The sequence below is a fragment of the Acartia tonsa genome, chromosome 13 (assembly GCF_053477335.1).
Source record: "Acartia tonsa isolate MP-2025a chromosome 13, ASM5347733v1, whole genome shotgun sequence".
NCBI classification, from domain to species: Eukaryota; Metazoa; Arthropoda; class Copepoda; order Calanoida; family Acartiidae; genus Acartia; species Acartia tonsa.
The window spans coordinates 26035157-26057538 of NC_137272.1; the positions used below are offsets into that span (position 1 = coordinate 26035157).

General features: G+C 32.1%; 1 protein-coding gene and 1 long non-coding RNA gene across 2 annotated transcripts; both read right to left on the reverse strand.

The window, feature by feature from the left end:
- Positions 1 to 14376: 14376 nt before the first annotated feature.
- LOC145303676 (uncharacterized) lies at positions 14377 to 15908 on the reverse strand. The gene is made up of 3 exons (XR_013873778.1): positions 15482 to 15908; positions 14963 to 15001; positions 14377 to 14415 (listed from the first exon to the last, which is right to left on the reverse strand). It is a non-coding gene; the product is annotated as an uncharacterized LOC145303676 (long non-coding RNA).
- Positions 15909 to 16329: 421 nt separating this feature from the next.
- Positions 16330 to 22010, reverse strand: LOC145303677 (nicolin-1-like). Its single transcript, XM_080145282.1, has 7 exons — positions 21748 to 22010; positions 20550 to 20598; positions 19420 to 19454; positions 18597 to 18695; positions 17914 to 17957; positions 17291 to 17369; positions 16330 to 16591 (listed from the first exon to the last, which is right to left on the reverse strand). Exons 1-7 carry the CDS (start codon positions 21802 to 21804, stop codon positions 16562 to 16564), a joined length of 393 nt encoding a protein of 130 aa, XP_080001408.1. The 5' UTR covers positions 21805 to 22010; the 3' UTR covers positions 16330 to 16561.
- Positions 22011 to 22382: the final 372 nt, after the last annotated feature.

The window sequence follows — 22382 nt, forward strand, 5'->3', positions numbered from 1 at the left end:
AAAGTGGGATTCACTCTACTCTATTGTGTCGATGCCCCTAAAGGCTTGGGGGTCTTTAACTTAAAGCAGTAATGAAATCAAAGCCCTTAATGCATAATTATTTTATTGTAATATAATTTCTTTTGTAATTATTTCCTAAAAGGGCTATTTCAAATTGGTTGTGCTTTACATAGAAGCTTTATATATGTATAAGGATGGTTTTATCCTATCTTTCTCCCCTCCCTCTTATAACTGAAACAAAACTCCTAGTTGCTATAGTCGAAGCTTTTAGTGAAAAAAAGAGAAAAGATAATACAAAGGCTGTGCAAAGTTTTTGAAAAGAATTTTCTAATGAATTAATTTCATGCTCTGTCAAATTTTTGGCGTTTTATTAAGTATTTTCTAGGGAAAGAAGGGATTTTTATAAACAAGAATGACAACATTAATAAAAACGAACATTTATTTGAATTTTGATTATTTAGAAACAAGCATATTTCTTTGATATTTAGGCATAAATTTTATGTAAATATATCATTAATCAGTTCAAAACAAAGTACCAACGTGTTTATACTTGATTATAGAAATGCTTCTTATGTCTACTCTTGCTAGGAATTACAAAATAAATATTTTGATATGAAAATTGCCATAAAAAAGATTAACAAATATTATAATACATTTAAAATAACAAAGCATTCAATATTCAACCATATCTAGAAGCAAAAATTCAGTTTAAAATTACTTTAATACAGACATACTTACATTCAAAGACTTGATTATAGACAACATTTATATATCGCATAGTGGCTGATCATCCTAAGAATCTTTATTGCAATAATCAAAAGAATATTATACATAAAAACTTTTAAAGGACTTTTTAGTAATAAATATAGAGTTAAAACGCTATCTATGTTGTACCCCTATTAGTGACAGGAATCATAATGCAAAGTTTGAAATCGATAGAACAATTATATCATGCTCAATCTATCAATTACAGAATAATTTGTTGTGCTTCGCTGTGATAGATGTAGTGATTCTTGTTAATGTTAGCTTATTGATCAAAATAATATGAAAAGCATATGAATATTCCAGAGAGAGAGAGAGATTTTGGGTCATCCTATAAAACAACCCAAATTAACAACTATGTCTATAAAGAGCACATCAAAAAAAGCTAACATTATTATACAAGAAGTGTAGTATGGTAAAAACAGAATATCTTAGGGTTTATTTAGTAAATATAATGTTTAAATGCCAATCATAAAGAATTATTTAAAAGTATCAAATAGGTTTAATTTTATTATTAATCCATTTTTAAAAGTAAGTAAATTCGAATATCATAGAGTAAGTTGGCGGTCGGTCGATCAGACCCTAATCATTAAGATGTAACTTTGTTGAAAAAACTGCAATTTGTGTTTTTGTAAATTATACGACTAATAAATGGTTGTTTTGTAGAAACGTCCTCAAAAGCTGAGTTGGCATATACACATACATACAGACGGAGCTACAGAGATTAATATCAAGAATTTGGGGATACAATAATGAAGGATAAATCAATTTTCTCCTTAATTATCAATTTTTAATTCAGTTATTTTAGAGTTAGTATTTTGAACTCAAAAAGGATATTATGATACTATATGTTAAGTACAATTTAGAAAGTGTAACAACTCTATATTTATTACCAGAAAGTCTGTATGTCCATTTAGAACAGGATGATTTTTGAGTTATTTGAACGCAACATTTAGTCATATATAATGAGACACTCCTAGGACCATTAGGTATAACGTTATATTCCATTTTAGGCATCATGTATTCAAGCAATTTTGGGATAGATATGAAGGAATTTTTTTGAAAAACTTCTAAATAAAGTTAATTATTAAAGAAGTAGTTACTCTATATTAGTTAATGTTCGTTTGTCTGTCTTATATGACTGACTTTTAAAGCTTTTATATATGTTGTCATCCTTTTATATCATGCCTTAAATTTTTATCAAAAGTTTAGTTATTTGGAAGGGAGGGTGGAGAGAGGCTTACATCTCCATTTGAACACAGTAATAGTGTCTGACTGATTATGAAGTAACAAAAAAAAATAGCCAATGAGAGGCCGTTATTGACCAATGGTAAAATTTATAGTGGCCTCTCATTGGCTATTTTTTTTGTTACGTCATAATCAGTTAGACACTATTACTGTGTTCCTCCATTTTCCACCCTCAAATTTAAAAAAGTATACATAGTCATTTGCTATATATTATTCCCTGGGTAATATACAAACAAACGTAGAGAAATTCAGAGAGGAAAGGATAATGGTCTGTTAATATTTTTATTAATAAACTTTATGTGTCCTTTCTGCTGTTTGTTGTGGTAAAATCCTTTAGATGAAATATTATATAGTGATTGGACTTCAAGTAATATTCTCCAAACTTTTTCATCTAATTTGCTAAGCATAAATTGACGTGATGTGCATTGTCCTATCCCTTAATACCTGAAGAAATTTGTCTCTTATGTAACTACTTAATCTTGAGAATTGTACTCTCTCTGCCCAAGATTAACAGGGATAGAACAATAGACAATAAATTTTTCTTCCAAAGTTCTGCCAAAATGGTTGGTTGCTGGGTAGAGAAACTAATTCTATTTTACCCTTACAAAATTTTGTATAGATATGATACCGACATAGAAATGTAAATATTGAGAGGAAGAAAAGATTGTAAATGTTTTTCAGCAGCCGTTCCCTCTCCCTCCCTGGTTAAACTACTTAGGATTTAGTTTGTTTGTTTTTTAAATATCGGCTGCACCACTCGCCATTAGTGCATTTTAAACTAGGGATCTAAAGGGATACGACAATTGCCGATAAATAGATGTACATTGTATATCCCCAAAGATGATACACAAAAAAAACCTACTGTAGCATAGGCGTCCAAGGGGGGGGGGTAATGGGGCGATTATCCCCCCCAAACGAATTTGGGGGTGCCGTAGGCACCCCCAAAATTTTTTTCATTTTACCCCCCCCATTTAAAATTTACCCCTACCCTGGGGGTGCCGTAGGCACCCCCAACCATTTAGGAGGGGGTATTTACCCCCCCACAACAATTTTGGGGGGGTAAATACCCCCCTCCAAAATGGAAAATATCTAACAAAAAAATTTTTAATACTGAATTTTCGATAGAATTTAAATTACCCCCCCCAAAAATTTTACCCCGGGGGTAAATTTTGGGGGGGGTAAACAAATTTTACCCCTGCCAACAGATTTCAGGGGAGGTAATTATCCCCCCCAAGCAAATTTTACCCCCGGGGTAAAAATTTTGGGGGGGGTAAAAAAATTTGCGGCGCGCTACGCGCGCAATTTTACCCCCCCCCCAAAACCGAATTACCTCCCCTTAAAAAAATTTTACCCCCCCCCCCCCCATGATAAAAAGCTTGGACGCCCCTGTACTGTAGATTACAATTAGTGGTTAAAACGTTCGGGAAATCAACTTTTTAAACCAACCAATCAAAATTCAATAAAAGTCACTAAAGTTTTTAAGTTTACGAATAAAAAAACGCACTATATTTGTTGTCTATTGTAATAAAAAGGCCCTGTCCCCTACCTCCCTGATTTTGAGGATAAGGTGAAGGGGAGTAACACCTTCCACCTTAAATTTGGTTTTAAAACTAAACTTTAAAAGAAGATGATTAAAGTCCCTCCACAGATTTTGACGTCATACGATGGAATAGCCAATAAGAGGCTAATGTAATTGACCAATGGTTAAATTTATGCTGGCCTCTCATTGGTTATTTTATCGTATGACGTCAAAATCTGTGAAGGGACTTTAATCATCTTCCTTTGAAATTATAAAACCTAGCCTTGGACCAATAGAAAGCTTTTTGAGATTGTAATGGACAAAATCTTCAATCTCGCTTGTGAAAATGACTGTTTAGTGTTTACTACTATTGTATTACACGATTAATAAAACTTACATGGTATTATCCTCTTAGAATTTTTTTTTTCAATTTTGAAAATTTGAGTATAAACCCCCCCGACAGCGAACTATGAACTCTGGCCGATGCGCTTGGCTCCCTAGCCTGCCTAGCCGCAGCGCTCGGCCCCCTTGCCTGCCTAGCCACAGCGCTCGGCCCCCTTGCCTGAATTTTTAAAAACATTTCTAAGAGGATAACGCCACTTACATTAAAAAAAACTTTAATAAAAATAACATTATCTTGACCAAAGGAAAAGTTTACTGAGAGATTTTTCTTTCCAAAATCAAATAATCTTTTACCCGTAATAATAATATAAAATTGTTTTTCTCTCTTACAATAAAAACACATAATTATATCTGTTATCTGAGGTTTAACAATAAAGATGTAATTATAGACAGACAATAATTACTTAAGTATGTATATTGTGTTCAGTAACCACTAGCCCAAGCTTTTAACAGGTTTAAGGCTGTTTTGCGTAAGAAAAGGTCAACTATTACAAGTTTTTAACCTTCGAAAATGTATTTTACTTCTCCCTTTATAAGAGTAGCCTAAAACCATTCTAAACCTGAAATAGCCCAAAACCATCCTAGAACCTATGTGAAGATTCTCCAAATATGTAAAACTCAATCGGTTCAGTAGTTATTGAAATCTTAATAACATAATTTCTGCTAGCTAGAATTAAGACAATATTAGAATAGAGTTGAGTATCTATTTATGATTATATCTATTATCTAATTTACTTCTAATACAAATATTTTGTTAGGTTGGGAAACCAATGTACTTTTAGTTTCGGCGTATTTTCACAGTAGCTTTGGATAGTTAACTTTAGGTTAGTTTAGGTTTGGTAAATGTTAATGATTGTCGCGCAGGGTTAGAGCCCCTACAGGGGCTAGAAATAGGAGAAACACTACTGTGAAAGAAGTAGGAGAAAAGCTACGAAACCTGCTACTTAGTTTTCCATGATCCAAAATACTTTTGAAATATAAGGGTTAAAACATTTTCATTGACACTATTCTCGAGTTTTTACCATAATGACTTTTAGACGAATCAAAAGGGTAGCTTCAATACAATAATATTTTGTTCGTTTATTAAGCTGAAATTGTTCATTACTAATTTAAATACTTAATTTACTAAAGTAAAATGAAAATATAGAATTAATTCCAGAAAGGGTTAGGGAAAAGCCCAACAAAACTAGCACTCCCTTAAATATTTATTTTCCTTTCAGTAGATAATTGTCTTATATTCGATTAGATACATATTTTTAGAATATGGAGCCACACAGAAAATTCTATTGAATAAAAAGCAATTTGTTTCTAAAAATAACCATTTTCATGACGGTCTGTGTCAGTTAGACATGCTCAAATTAATAAGTTGCCGCACAGCTGCAAAAAAATGAGGGAAACCATATTAATAAAAATAAAAATAAATGTGTGTGCTCAATCAATCAATAATGTGGTTGATAAAATAATTGATAAATAATGTTTTCCTCGTATTAGAAAGATTGATGTATTTTTAACAAGGGCAAATATCTGCGAATTAGTCATATGTAAGTCCAGTAAAATCTCGAAAATAGCTGCACTGAAGGGTCTACAATTTTGTGGAAGTTTTGTTTAAGCTTTTGGTTCTTTTTTACTTAAACCTATTTCTTGATCATTTAAACTTATTCATTTATTTTTTTAATGTTGATAAAAAAATTGTAGCCACTACAGAGGCTCTAGCTATGCGGGGCTTATCTAATCCTTACATAATCTAACCTACCCTAAAATATGCATAAAAATATTAAGGTAATTTGTCGTTGAAATGTAATATGAGGGAAACTGCCTGGCTATTTTATTTTAGGAACCAGCAACAGAAATTTAATTCCACTTAAAATTACAGGAAATTTTAATATTTTGGCGGAAGTCAACTCGGGGTAAATATGATTTTGGTTTTAAATAGGTAATTGTTTAAGTTAGTTATTATTTCCTTTCAATGAATTAACTGATTAGTTATCGCTTTTCATGGAAGCTTATTACAGTTCCTGGGATTGTTTCGAAATATATAAACCTGTAGTCGCAAAGTTCTTTGGGATCAGGGGCGAAACCATTAGTAAATTGCAAAGTAAATTATTATTAAAAAAGAATTTTTGGTTACTTCGTTTATATTTAAAAAGGAATAGTAAAATGTATTATTGCATAATAAAAAAGTCTGAGATTCAATAGTTTTTAATTTTAATATAGAAATGCCCCATCTCAAAATATCCATTAGACACTAGACAGGTTGGGATAAGTTAAGTTGGGTTACATTTTGCTAGAGGCAAAGTGCTAGGTAAAGTTATTTCAATAAATTACTGTAATTTTGACTTAAGGCTCGCTTTTGACAATTTTTTTAGAAATCATTTCTATTAATTTTCTGTATTGGTATATTATAAGATGCTCTTCCGATAATATAAAATAGTAATAAGTTTTCAATGAATATTATTTTATCTTAGCCTACTATCATATGTCATGATTAACTATCATATTATTACTAATACAATTATAAAAGGAAAATGTGTTTTAATCATGAAAGAAAATGGTAAAGGATGTAAATATTTTACTTATAGATCAACAAAAATAAAGGAGATCACACCCCCCCCCCCCTTTTTACCCTTGGGTTTTACATTATAAGTTTTTTATTATAGTAGTGGAAACATTACCTTAAAATGAGACGTGTGACGTCATAAAAATGAGGGAGAAGAGAGGAGAAGTGGGAAAGAAAACCCCCAATAAAGAGGTGAATAATCCCTCATTTTTATGACGTCACATGGCTGATGTTTGAGACACTTTGTAAATTTACCTCAATATTTTTTTAGATTATGAGTGCCCTTTTAATGATTCTCTAAGAAGAGCCGTAATTAGATAACATTATTTCCATATATTACAAATATACATATCATATTTTTTTAGCGCATCTACTCAATGATTTATTTCGTCTGTCCGTCATTCTATAACTCTATAGAGAGGATGTTATATAATCGGCTGCTATGTAAGATACACAGTTGTTTTTTGTGAAGATACCATATAATCATATTCGTTCCTATTTTCTTTTTTCTTTATTTCTTTTATCAACAATGAACATAAACAATGCGCTAATACTCACTTCATTCGGTAGTTTATTTATTCATACATATATTTTGTGATTTAATTCTTGTATTTCAAGGATAATATTGTACATATTAGCACAGCAATTTTTTCTTACTAAATTTTAAGAAAACGTCTTAAAACAGTAAACAAGTATAATGTAGGTTCAGTAAATATTGTATAGTAAAAATCTTTTTTTTTTTTTGGGGGGGTATGAGGATTCAGAGGGCTATTTATTTTGGAATAGTGGTGGTACCCTCCCCCAAAAGAGTTTGAAACCTTTACAGGACCTAAGAGAGTAAAGGAAAACCATGTAAGTCTAGCTATTAGCGAGATACTTCGGAGCAAACAGACAGACAGACCCCAACACATCCTTTTACTTTCATATAGGGATTAACTTACATGAAATTTATGAAAAGGCGAACTTCACATAAAAGAAAAATTTTATATTCATATCATCCAAACTAATAGCGCAGCAAACTTTCTTTTATAAACATCAGCACGTTTAACTAAATATTTTAATATTGTTCCTTTTACAATTTTAAAGAGACAAAGATATTTTAATATGTCGTAGAGTTTTCCAGTAGGAATATTTTAATTTTAGTTTACAGAATACTTTTACTTTATGCTAGCGCTTGCAGCCTAGCTTAAACCATAAGCATGTTAAGTTATTTAATCGGACTGTTTACTTGATTGTGGTTTAGAGATGAACTTTAAAGCCCAAAGGAGCGTGTTTTTAAATTAATCAAAGTAAACAAGAAGATAATGATATAGCACTTGAAGCAATAGAAATAGCCCAAACATTAATTTATTTCCTTTGTTATGACAATTACAGCATATTATTGTAGAAATAAAATGCAGAAAAAAGGTAAATGTTAACTTGGATAAAGATATAAAAAGTACATTTGAATAAATTTTTGAGTTCATAGAAATCTAATTCAATATTCTACACCGAGAATATTTCTACAGACAAAGATTATTCACTATTTATACTTAAACTTTTTGCGGATTTATTTTTTAGATTTTGCGTATTTTTTTTCTGCATATAAGCCACTCTTTTTGCACATTTATTGCCACTTTAAGCATCACTGACATATCAAAATGTTTTAGTAAGCATGTGTTTCATTTGTCTGACAGTGCAGCCAGTAAGTTTGTCTCCGTTCGACTCCGTTGTTGCTCTTACACTGATGAGCTACGCTTCCCTTTTATTTCTCCCCCCTTCAATACACCTTCTCTATCGTTCTCTTCTCTATTTTCTCCCCCCCCCCATTTTCTTAGTTTCTAACCAAGATTTTTTAAAACTTGACATTTGTGTTTTAAAAAGTAGATTTATGTAAATTTGGTGTTAAAATGCTGCAAAAGCCAAAAAACTGGTTTTAATTGAAATATTTTGATAATTTTGATTGGACAGCTGGCTTTATAGTTTTGTACAGAGAGAAAAAACATAATTTATTTTGGCCTCTCGGAGATATCTGCGTACATACTCACACACTCACACAAACACACATAAACACACACAAACACACATACACACCCACACAAACACACACGTAGTTTCCCGATTAGGAAAAGATCCTCCGTTCTTCCTTCCGAATAGTTCTACATTCAACAAAGTAAGATAAAAAAGTTATCTAATGTATTTATAAAGGCGTTTTTCATATAAAATGTTTTTTTAGATGAACTGGTTTTTTGTAGTAAAGGATCTCAAAACCTCTGGGACAGGTTCTCTTTTAATTATGGGTGAGAGTCCGTACGGGCTGTCAAGAAAATTTGTCTCTAAAAAAATCTAAATGGAGGTTCAATTTAAACCCCCATCCTGCATTAAAGTTTTAAAAATTGAATGATGGCCTAAATGAAATGTAAACTTGACTGTGCCTGTACTATTGCTCTCCTAGAATCTAGGAGCTCTTTATTAAAAGGCGCAGAAAAAAACTAGAAAAATAGCTTAAAACCATCCGAAGACTTAAATTTGAAAACGTGAAAATAACGTGAACCATCAAGGGGCTTAAGTGAAGCTTACCTAAAATAGATAACCCAATCAGTTCTGTGATTATTGAGGTCTTTAGACAAAAAAAATCCTTACTACTTTATATTATAACTACTTTGTATTATAGATATAAAGATCAAATAATAAAATTTGGAATAAAAAATCTCAAAGTCAAACTTTTTGAGTGCATGTCGCATCTCCAAGTCTATGCCTCACAACAAGTGGATTGTGGATTACGATTAAACCTTATCAACCAACTTTTTTTTGAATAACTTTGACATTTGAAATTTACCCCAAAACTGACAACTCTCTTTCTCCTTTTTCTTTCTCACTTTCTTTATCCCTTACTCTCTCTCTCTCTAACCCAGTAGCCCCTCTTTCTTTCTTTCTCTCTCACTATCTTTCTCTCTATCTATCTCTCTCCCTCATTCTCTCTCTTCCACCTGTAACACTTTCTTCTTTATTCATCTCCTTACCTCTCTCTCTCTCTCTCTCTCTCTCTCTCTCTCTCTCTCTCTCTCTCTCTCTCTCTCTCTCTCTCTCTCTCTCTCTCTCTCTCTCTCTCTCTCTCTCTCTCTCTCTCTCTCTCTCTCTCTCTCTCTCTGTCTCTCTCATTCTTTCTCTCTTTCTCTTTTTATTTTTCTCTGTTTCTCTGTCAGTCCGTCCCATGCATTTTGAATCCAAAATTGTCGAAGTGAGTGTTCTTTTATTTGACTAAATTTATAGAATAAGCATTTTTAATCTAGTTGCATGGACTTATTTTATGGAATAAATTTAAAGCCCTTATGTGCATGTAAAGAAGCTTTTTTCCATTTGCCCTGAAAAAATATTCAGAATAATTGTCACCGTTTTATGGAAACACCGTCGGAGGTTATTGCCCGTCTTTAACCCCATCCAGTCCCCAACCCCATGCCCTCCCTTCCTCCAACATTCATTTTATTACTGTTTAAAAACAACTGCCCCTCTTGTAAATTTACCCCTTTAATTCTAACTTATTATGTCTCACTTTATTTTACCCCCTACCCATATATAAAACAAGGATGATAAGTGAAAAGTAGCGAAGCACAAAAACTGCAGCCTAACAAAAAAACTGGCAAATTATATAGATGCTCAATAGTCAATTTAATTATTAACAAATGGTATGATTCTTCTCATCAAACAACCAAGTAAATAAGAATAAGAAACCATAATCATATTATATTGTAATGGATTGACAGACAGTCGGACAGACAAGGACAGACAAGGGGACAACAACTTCTACTTCTATCTTGAATAGTTGCAGAGTAAATAACATTTTGGTCTCCTTAAAGCGTCTAGTTAAAAAATACCCCTCACCCCTAACTTTGAAAAAAAAAGGAAAATAATGGTTAGTATAAGCCTCCCTCCCCAACTTGTTTTTATTTTATATCAAAAATAAGGAGGTTCGGAGTTTTCTCTGCTCGCTAGGTGCTTTAATGAAATGACCAATCCCTCATAAAACAGCTTTGAGTGTATACTCTGTTGCACTTATGAATTTACCATGTGTCTCAAGCATAATACTTTTTTGGTTACTCAAAATCTAGTTTCTAAACTTTTACATGGCAAAATTCGTGGATCCCCTTTAGTAGACACAAGTGTTCATGTTTTTTCGTCATGACGCAAGACTATTAAACGCCAATAAATATTGATAAAGTCAAACTGTATTTTAATGAAAATATCAAGAAATACCGGTATCTTCCCCACCTATTCTCTTACTATCTCTCCCTGTCCAGTATTAGTAGCAACTCTACTTTATAACTTAACTAGCGGCTTCGCTATGCCCCCAGAGTTCAACCTAATTTTTCGTATTTTAGATTTAAAAGAAATTATTTTTTGGGGGGGGGGATTTTTCATTTTTTGGGGGGGATTAGGGGTGTCCAACCCCCAAAGAAAATAGTTATAAACCTTCCCAGGACCTTTGAGAAGCTACCCTGTAAAGGAGAACCCGATCAGTTCAGTGGTTAGCGAGATCCTTCGGGACAGACAAAAAACGTTTACTACTTTATATAATAGGATTGGTTTGTCTATTTGTTAATGCAGCTATCTTAATTTTAAAAAGAAAAAGTAAAAAAAATGGGGTATGGGTAATTTTTTCTGAGTGCAGTTTTTCTTGGCAGGGTGGTGGCACCCACCCCAATTAGCTATCAACCTTTCGAGGATCTATAAGAAGCTACAATATAAAGAAGAACCATATCAGTTCAGCGGTTAGCGAGATCACACAGACAGATATCATGCTACTGTTATAAAGGGATATTAGGTTTCTAAAAATATTTGTATGGCTTATGAGCATATACTCTTAGCTTTTTTATCCGTCCGTCTGTATGTCTGTAAAACTTATAAGGAAACATAAGGAACCTAATAAGCAGTTAGTGAGATATTTTGGTACAAACTAACAACACCACATACAGTCAAACATCATCCTTCTTTTTTAAATATACATGTTATTCATTGATATTTTATTTTTATTTACATATGTTGATTGATTATTTTATAATAGACTGATCATTAATAACTAATAAGATAAATAACAATAAATTATTTGCTATATTTGTACAGGTTTAAAAATATTAACACAATCCTCATGTAAAAGTATTAATATCTCTTTGTGATAGTGTCTGTCTGTACCAAAGAATCTCGCTAACCAATCAACTATCATGGTTCTCCTTTACAGTGGATATTATCATAGGTCGTGGGAAGGATAATAGCTATTTTAAGGGAGGGTACCACCACCCTTCCTAGATAAATCTCACCTAGAAAATACAACCTCCCACCAAATATCTAACTTTTTTAAAATGAAAATTAATATGGGCCATTAATATAGGTTTTGGTTCCCACCCTCTAAATAGAATTAAACCTTACCAGGACCTATAAGAAGCTACACAGTAAAGAAGAATCACATCGGTCAAGCGGTCAGCAGGACTCTTAATTACATGCAGACAGACATCCTGTTACTTTTTTACTATGATTATTGGTCTGCAGTACATGCTTACAAAAATATATTTGTCGGTCTGTAGTGAAACATTTTGGTAACCCTACATTTTGCGAGTTTATTAAGTACACGAGGCAATCAAGCAAATAACTATCAAGAGATGTTGTTATCTTGTTTCTTATAGATAAATGAACAAGTATGAAAATATCAGGGGGCGATAGCCGCGAGGATAAATTTAAATTTGGTGACTTTTCCTAAGGATGGCTGCGGTTGATTGTTGCTTAGATGTGGTGTGACTGATTCTGATTTCTCGAATCTGCACGATTTATTGCGACTCTGACTTCACCCGAGTCTTATTGGGTGGCTTAGATAGCCGCGCATCCGATCAGTGGCTGAATGGATCTTTATATCATAATAGCACTAAAGTTTTGTCCAAATGTAATCTAAATAAGGGTTAATTTCGTATATCATCATTGGGGTAGTACATCAATTCATAATCTTATTCCTTAAGGTTTTTGAAATTGTAGCAAATCACATTCTAGTGACGTATTGACCCTAATTATAGAATAGCTGAGTGTAATCAGTATGATTAATATGTACTCTTTAAACAATCAACGTTTACTTGATTTATTTCTGATTATTTGATTGCTTATAACTTATACTAATATTGCAATCAGAAAAAATAGAATTACAATTTTACTATTATACCAGTTAGTGGCTTCGTCCCTAGCCACCATTTCCCAACATTCTTTTAAAAGGAAGATAATTTCCAGTATGGCTTCGAAACCGATTAATATCCGCTGGATTAGAACCGGTTCTCAGTTATACTGAAAAATAATGTATAGCATCGCATGAGAGACAATTTTCCACTTATATTAGAATAAAAATTATAGAATTAATACCTGTTTGGTTAGCCCAGGCCTTCAGCCCCCTCACGGCTAACAAAATGTTTTTTTTTATCTTAAAATTTTTCATTTTGATCCGCAGATAGCTGTCTATAATATGATGCAATGACTCGTGTCTCATGACTCCCTCTCCCTCCGGCCCCTTCACCATAAAATTGTCCTGTACTTTTGCTAGATCTAATCTTCCCTGAAAATTGTTTAAGAGATATTAATGAGCATACAGAAAGGTCAATATATGTTTCAATTGATTTTAAAATGGTTAGATTTATGTGGTGATTCTAGCATGCCTAATTATTACAATTATTGGTACGGACAAAACAACAGACACACCCAAAGTTAGGAAAAGCCTGGCTTAACAAAATTATTAAAAATATTTTTTTTATTCATATATTTTATTTTTTTCTCGCAGCTAATAAATAAATATATCTATGTAATAAGTAGAGCAGCAACATCATAAGCTGGGGGAATCATCACTATAGTTGTAACATTATTATATCTATGTAATAAGTAGAGCAGCAACATCATAAGCTGGTGGAATCATCACTTTTTCTCCATCTTCCTCTACTATCTGAAACAAGTATGTCATTGTGCATTAATATCGCAGCAATAGCAAGCTCAAACAGATATGTCAAAACAGCACTTGGAGTTATATTTTAAAAAATTATCTCTGAAGGGGAGGGGGAATGTATTGTATGTTCATGTAATTGATAACTAAGAAAATTCTATAGACAAAATTGAAACATTTTAGCAATTAATTTAAATAAATCACTAATTATTACTATTGGACAAATGATAGTTTGTTAAAACTTAAGTTATGTTTGAAAATTTACAGGATCATTCAATAAATAAGGAAAATAGATAACTCAATGACGTATGGACAAACCGAAATAGTAGAGTAGCTGCGCTCAACTCAACAATCACTCTGTTAGTTGCACTTGCGGTTAAACCTTCGGATATAAATCTCTTACTTAAATAACATTTAGATTTATCTTTAGTAAACAAATCCCTCACTAAAAATAAGTCTAAGTAATAGTGTACACCCACAAACAAACACACATCTTGTTACTTTGAAACCAATTAGAAGAAAAATTGTTGGTGTGACTGTGATTTATTAAGTATGGTTGAACTTCCACTTTTAAGTCAAACAACCTGAAACCTGTCCTAAAACCAAGCTGCTCTTAATTAACATTAAGATATATCGATTGGCGTTTACGAGATCTTAAATGTTTACCTCTCCTGTCAAAGAAGATTTTGTCTGTGTCATCAATGATAATAATTTTATCTCTTTCTACATTTTAAGATAATCTTATTTTAATCCAAGAGGAGTTATTTCAAGAAAGTCAAATAATGTGATTTTACACAAAGTGCTTTTTAATTAAAATTAAGTTTGTTTTTTCCTAAGCTTAACCTCTGCGGGAAATCCTAACCCTGCAGTGCCCAATCTAATATATCTTTCATATATATATAAACTATTTCCACCCTCCCCCCCCTTATATTTTTAAATAAGATTTTCCTGTTTGCAGAGTTTCTTCTTCTTTGTAGACTCTGGCTATAAATAATTAAACAAGGGCGTTTATTTATTAGTTAGAGTAGCAATAACAAAATAATTACATTTTAAATTGTGAAATAAAGTAATTTTAACAACACTCAGTATCTAGATAAACATTGGTATAAGATCACATATTTAAATTCGAATACATTATATCATATCTGTGAAGTAAAAAACAGGCGGTTTCCTTCAAATTCAATTCAATCCCCCCACCCTCATTTTTCAGTATTTCTTTCAAAAATAAGGAGAAGTGAGTTTTCTGTTCTCACTAGGTCCTATTGTGGAAAAACATACATTATGTAGGGCTCGGCAGCGCGCGTCCGCCGCCTGTAAGCGTTGAGGAAATCAACCTTTTACAATTTTAAAAATCAGCTGGAAATTTAAACCTGACCCAAATTTGGCATACCCTCTTTTCAAAAAATTTCAAATCATCCAAACGAGTTTAAATTTGAGGCTTCGTCGCGACTGATGCGTGGCTACCAAGCTCTGGTTTTTATAACAATGCCAGGTTAACCATGTTTTTTTTAGAAAAAATTTCTAATTTTACCTGAAACCCACTCAGATTTGCCTTAGAAATTACTATATCCTAAATATAAAAATGAAATATTTTTGCTTAAGGAGTATTCTAAAAAAAGGACAGATATGACCAAAAGTAGAGCAGCGTTGGAAGTTAACATTATATTGAATAAAAGATTAAAGCATTCAACTTAAAACAAGACTTCAACAAGAAAGAAGATTTGTTATCGGATGGACGTAATTAGTTACTATAGGCACTAGCAACTGCGCCCCAAGCAAAAGAGAGGCGGTAGACATAAAAATAGCCTAAAATTAATATTCAGATTTAATAATGATATTATTCATCCGTGAGCAAATGTGAAGCTTAGTTGCATAAAATACAGAACTCAATCGGGTTAGTAATTAGAGATATCTTACGGGAAAAAAACTTTAGTACTTTATATATTATATAACCATGTTTACCATTAGCCTTATAAACAGAGGAAAAGACATACAGTTGGACAAAGTAAGTTATAAAGCATATGTTTGGAGAATCTTCACAAAAAAATACCTCTATTCTAAATGTTTTCCACTCCGGTGAAGGTTGTTTGAGCAGGAATCTAACAGATATGATGTCTTGAGCAGGGTGTGTCCAAAATCTGATCAGTAAAAATGAAAATAATTTTAAAAATTGACAATCTGCATCAATATATTTCTCCTTTTAAAAGTGGTTTAACCCTTTATTAACATGAAAAGTGTACAAAAAAAATTAAATTTGTTGATTTTTTTCTTAAATTTTTATATCTTTCATTTTACATTTGATTGCAAAATAAATATTTTTTTCTTCATACTTTTCTAATACCTTGGAAGTTCTTATTGTGTCTCAAAATAGTAGAAAAATGTTACAAGCTTAGCCGAACTATCCCGATTGACGTCATATAAGAAGGAAATGTGACGTCAATCGGTATAGTGAGGCAAAATGTTGAAACATTTATCCCCTTTTTTATGAGACACAATAAGCTGCTTAATTGTTAAATCTTGAAAGATTATTATTTTCTTATACTTTTTTGGAGGAAACTCTTTGTTTACATCCTCTTAAGCTTTTATGGCATAGAATACGTCACTCGTCCCTCTATACCCGACATTTGAGCATTTTTAAAAGCGATGCTTTTCTATAATTAGGGTCGGTCCGTCCGAGATAGATAGCTTTTATTTGTAAATTTAGGCATGTTAGAATTGTCCTATCGATTTCAAACTTTGCATGATAATTCCTATAGTAGTTAGGTACTCTATAACCATTACCAGAATATCCGTATGTCCATTTGAAACATGTTGATTTTTCTACTTTTTTTACAACAAATTTTTATGTGATTTTATTATCCGTTTGATCTGATTTTTGGTATATTGATTCCTGGAACAACAAAGAACAATATTATAAGCAAAGCAACTCTATAATCAAGTCCTATAAATGTAAGTATGTCCATAAACATTATCCTGTATCAAACAATTTTTCAACAAATTTACTTACAATTTTGCTTCGACTCTTATTATACCGTTTCAGTGCTTCGCTTTTATGGATGTTGTCATCCTTTTTTTTCAAAATCTGAGGCAGGTTGAAAATTTTTAAATGTTTATTATCAGCATTTTCACATCAAATTTCAGACACACCTTGAAGAGATATCTGAAACACAGAAAAGGGAGATTTATTATCAATATACATATTGTTTTGATATAGTTAAAGCATTTGACACTAAAGTGGATATTTTACAAATTCAAAAATTATGTAGTAAATTTAAGAAAAAAGAAATAAACATAAATTTCTTAAGAAACAGAATGGGTATCTATCATATGTATTTTTTATGCCCGCTAAGACCTCAAAGATTGCTTTTTTGGTTTCATAATAAAACAAATGTTGAGTGATGGGAGGATTTCTTGGGGCGAAGCCATAGTAGTAATAAAGTAATAAAGTCATAAGAACTCCTGGACAGAAGGCCTACCGGACAAAAGTCATAAGACGTAAAGTACAAAAAAACAGATTTTTTTGTGTTTGTTTATTACTTAATGTTCGATTGGTTTGGTTCGATTAGTAGATCACAAGAATAAGGTAGAACTAACAATTGAAATAGATCTAAATTCTACTATGTTTTGATCTCCAACAACAGCTGAAAATCATGTATCGGTTTCATGATTTTTTAAAAATTAATTTCTTTGTTGGTATAAGCTGGGTAGGTCAACAAGATTAGGGCCTTACTCAGTTGTTAGGCATAAAGCTTTTTTTCCCATAAAGTCATTTGTTCCATAAAAATTTTTATGTTTAATAGATATTATAATTTGTCCTAGCGGTTTATCATATAAGGATATGACAATAGTAAGCACTTACCATAAATTCTCCAGCTCCAATGGTGACAAGATCTTGGCTCCCAGTCTCATAATGAGGATTCTCCATTAATACTCGATTTCTACAATAAAAAGATGAACTTTTATATTAGATAGATTAAGCCTTAGTTTTAGCCTTTTTTCTGTAAAATTCAATGTGTTAGTCTGTCTCTCTTAAACCTTTTGGGGAAAGAAGATTTTCTCGGCTTCTATTCAAGATAGACGGCTGAAATTTCTTGACAACATTTTTTCATTTCTGAATACTACCATGAAAAGTTTTTGTATATTGTATTTTATTTGTTATAGCGGCTTCGCCCCTAGAGGCCTCCATGGGTAATAAAGGGGGCGAAAGATCAAAAATATTTCTATAGATTATTTTGTTTTCTAGGGGTGATATTTTTTGGGAGGGTTGTGGAACCCTTTCCCAAAATAGTTATAAACCTATCCCGGACTTTGGAGAAGCTACACTGTAATGGAGAACCATATCAGTTCAGTGGTTATCATTTTTTCGGTGCAGACGGACAGACACACCGATACACAAAATATGTAACTATTTAAAAATGTTGGAAAGTATAAGAACAGACATAGTAGGCAAAATAAAGTTCTCTGTTAAATAAATGCTTTCACCTAATTGCAACTATCCAATCTTGTTTACCACGCAGCACTCCTCCCTAATAAGTAGATCACTATTAGCATTACAATTCAAAGATTTAACGGACTTTTCAAGTGTAGTAATTTCTAACAATTGGTAAACTTTACATTTTGAAATTCTGTCCAAAACCGTTGCCAATGGCTTAGGGGCCTCCAAGAATCAATATTTTACGGACATAACTGACGGACGGTAGTAGGGATATCCCTTAATTATAGAAAAGATTTCTGAAGACCTGGAGGATCAGGAACTGCAGAATCATACCTGGAACCTGAAATTTACTTGAACACCTATATTACATATGAGGATTTACTACTAGAGAATATTTTAGTAATTTGGTAACATGAATTGCTTTGTTTCATATTTATATTTTGCTCTTTACCTGGATGACCCTGCCATGTTTGCTGGCATCCTGTGCCCGCCAGGATGGAGATATTCATAAAAAAAATTGTGCGTCATACCCACATTTAGATAGTCAGTTAGTTATGGCCCTCTATCTTTTACACACAGAAAATGAGATAGTAAAAAAAGGGGGGAGGGCGTTCCATCCCCCAGCCGGTTAAGGGTTAAAATTATAAATATGTAAGAAGGGTGAAAATTCTACCTTTAAATTAGAATGTAATTAGCTCTAAAAAATATATTACTTTACACTAATACTTACTTCGGCATTAGCACTAACTTGGTCCCTGGCAGTTGTAAAAGGTCCTTCCTGTTTAACTAACAAGGTAAAACTGCTTGTGTAAAAATTTCTAAACTGGATCTAAAAAAAAGCATTAGAATAGCTGTTTATCGCATCGTATTAAAACAGCTTACCGCGGAAATATAAATGTGTAATTTAAAAATTTGTTAGCCCTGAGATGCCGAAGGCATGAGCTAACAAAACTAGTTTTATTATTGTGATAGTACATTTTTATATTTGTAGAAAACGGAATATAATGCGATACGATACATGATTTTTTAGTGTGGCTGAGAATCGATTATTTTCCCCTGTTAAAATTAACAATGTTCAAAATATGAAGCAGCATATAGTGTCTCCAAAAAAAGTGGATAAATGTTCCAACGTTTGGCTAAACTGTGCCAAATGACGTCATATTCCCTTCTAATGTGACGTCAATCGGATTCGGGATAGTTGAACCATTTGTCTACTTTTTGGAGACAATATGAGCTGCTTAATTCTATAAATATTGTTATTGCTGCACTGTTTATAAATAATAACATTAATTTGTTAATAGTTATTTCTTTCATCGTATTATAAACGGCTTTCCGCGGATATAGAATGTACAATTATAAGATTAAAACCAGTTTTTTAGCCCCGAGGTGCCGAAGGCACGGGCTAAAAAAACTGGTTTTAATCTTATGATTGTACATTTTTATATTCGTAGAAAGCTGGATATAATACGATGCTAGACATCGTTTTTTCGTATGGATGAGAACCGGTTCCTATCCACCGGATTCGAATGAATACGAGAAAAATAAATTCAAACCTCTTCAATTGTCTCTGGTTGGGGGAAATTTAAGTCTGAAAAAAAAAATTTTGATTTATTTCATAAAATAAACATAATTTATGTTTCTTATATGCTAGTTTAATTAAGAAAAGATTGATTATGACTTTTAGGATATAAAAATATGTTTTACTAGCGGCTGCGCCCCTAGCATTTAGGGGCTCTTTATTCGAAGGAATATGGAAGAGCTATATATTCGCCGGGATATGGAAGGGCAGAAAAATTGCCTAAAACCTTACATCGACTTATTTGCAAAAATAAAGTAGCCTAAAACCATATAAGGACCTATAAGAAGCTTCACTATAAAAATGAACCATGAGAACCATATCGGTTCACCGGTTAGCGAGATCCTTGGCTACAGACAAAAAATTTATACAATAGGATGTGCAATTAAGATATTAGGTGTGTAAAGGTCTATAATTTTATTAGAGCTAAATCGTATGATAAAAATACACATTTTCCTTTAAAAATTAGTGTTTTGTACTATATACATTTATTTTCCAATTTTCTTGTTTTCTTTATTTTTTTACCTCAATTAACGTCATACAACAGCGGTTAATTCAACTTTTAAGATTTATAGCTAGATTTATCCTACTTTTTATCGGCGAAAATTCTATATAAATTTATAAAGAGAGGGGTAGGTTTCTGGTAGAATCCGTAAAGGTTATGTGTTATAAGTTAAAAACAGTAGTAGAAAGATAAAAATGTATGTTAACTTTTTTTTAAAATTTTGTCTATAGTTCTTTTCAATAAGAAATACACATATATAGTGAATATTATCGTTCTACTACTAATTTTAAGCCTTAAAACATACTCCTTTACGGATTCTACCAGAAACCTACCCCTCTCTTTCTCCATTCCCCTTCTGTTCTTTTGTCTGTCCGTCTGTATCGCTTTGAAGGAAGTATTTGTTTCTGTTTCTCTGTATCTGATTACGTCGAGTTGCCTGTCTTGTTTTAATAAAATAAATGAGGTTTCTATATGAAAAAAAAACACGTTTTATTAGGTTGCTATAAAAAGACAAGCAAAGAATCCCTATACCTATAAACATCTTCCATATAACTTATTTTGTCCGTCTGTCTATCATTTTGCTTTTGATGTGGTTAGTTTACCTAAAACACAGCAGCCAGACGTCACACTGCTTGATAAATATTCATCTATCTAAATTTTAAAAACAAGTGTAATAATATTCCTTGGAGGCGTTGTTTAAAATATAAATAAACTAGCATGTATGCCCCTAAAGGCTTCTATTAGAACTTGAGTGGGGGTGAGATCAACCCCTAAACTTACAAAATTAAAACGAAAAAAATATTTTTTGGGACTGGAGTAGGTTATCTTTTCAAGGCAATTTCTATTGGTGACGTGGGGAGGAGGTAACCTTCCCAAAACTAGTTATTAAACTTTCCAGAACTTATGAGCAGATATACTGTAAAGGAGAATCATATTGGTCAAGCGGTTTGTAAGTTTCTTCGGTACAGACAGACAGACACATAGACATTATGTTACTTTTATATAAATAGATATGTCGGATAAAATTCCAAAAGATGATTCACTGTGGGCTATAATTGAATCAAGACAAAAGTAAGTGCCGAGCCTTGAGACCTATGTATGGTGAAAATAGACATAAAACCATGATGATTCCAGGTAAAAAAAAATTTTTGAGAAAATTAGATTAAAAAATTTCAAGTTCAATTTTCACCCCCTAGGAGTTGCCACATAATCATGACAAGAAAAGCAAATATTATTTTTTTTAAATTTTGAACAACTTTGTTTTTATGAAATTTTTCTTAAAACCTCTCTATATATGATTTATTTTAGGCTGAATTTTCGTGACTTTTGCAAAGCAAGTGATAAAAATGGCCATTTATTAACTCCCTTCAGGAGTGGTTTTATGAAGAACTTTATAAAAGCAAAGTTGTTCAAAATTTAAAATAAATAATATTTGCTTTTCTTGTCCTAATTATGCGGCAACTCCTAGGGGGTGAAAAATGAACTTGAAATTTTCAAATCTAATTTTCTCAAAAAGCCCCCGCTGAAATATTTTGGTTTTACCTAGAATCATCATGGTTTTATGTCTATTTTCACCATGCATAGGTCTCAGGGCTCGGCACTTACTTTTGTCTTGATTCAATTCTAGCCCACAGTGGATTATGTCTAATAGGAGCCTAGTGGGTCCCCTAACCTTGAAGGGCCATTCTCTTCCCAACTTAACCTTACCTATTTTTTCCTTCGATGATTTTTATCTAACAAAAAAGTATTTGACAGACAGAAAAACAGACATAAAAACAGATCTTGTGACATTTATTTTACCTGTAAAAAATTAGGTCCCCTTTTTGCATAGGTTATTGGTAAATAAGTTGGAGCCATTTTTAAAAAACTAATATTCTTTTAATTCAAAATTATTTATAATATCTAAAAAAAATAAGGCTGCAACACTTTTTTCCCAGTATTTTTAGGGAAGTTTTATTAATGTATTTGAATGGTTTTGTTGTCTAAAACATCTTGCAAATAAATAGGTTATGCTTTGTAGTGGAGATTGATATATGTTTTACGGTGATTTTATAAATATTGCAGTATACATTAAGATATAAAAGTTTTCCGGAATTTTAATGTTAGGGGGAGATTTGAAATCTGCATCAAATTTTAAGGATTTTTTTTATAAAATTCGTTTTTTGTATAATTCTTTATCTAAAAGCGGAAATGCATTTTAAGTTAATTAATTTTGACTAATAGGATAGGTGGATTTTAAACTACCTGCACTCTAATTGGTTGAATGATGTACGCCATCCAATCAGAGCGCAGATTTTTTAAATCCACCAATCACAGATACCAAAATTAATTAACTTAATTTGCATTTCCGCTATTAGATAAAGAATTATAGAAAAAACGAATTTTATAAAAAATCCTCAAAATTTGATGCAGATTTCAAATCTCCCCCTAACTTT

What these genes read in the sequence shown, in the direction of transcription:
- LOC145303677 (XM_080145282.1), bottom strand. Translation starts at nt 21,804, where the DNA reads ATGGCTCCAACTTATTTACCAATAACCTATGCAAAAAGGGGACCTAAT. An exon ending in AAGTTAGTGCTAATGCCGAA is followed by an intron (nt 17,958 to 18,596) that starts GTAAGTATTAGT and finishes TCTACTTATTAG; the next exon opens with GGAGGAGTGCTGCGTGGTAA. An exon ending in TTGGAGCTGGAGAATTTATG is followed by an intron (nt 16,592 to 17,290) that starts GTAAGTGCTTAC and finishes TCTGTGTTTCAG; the next exon opens with ATATCTCTTCAAGGTGTGTC.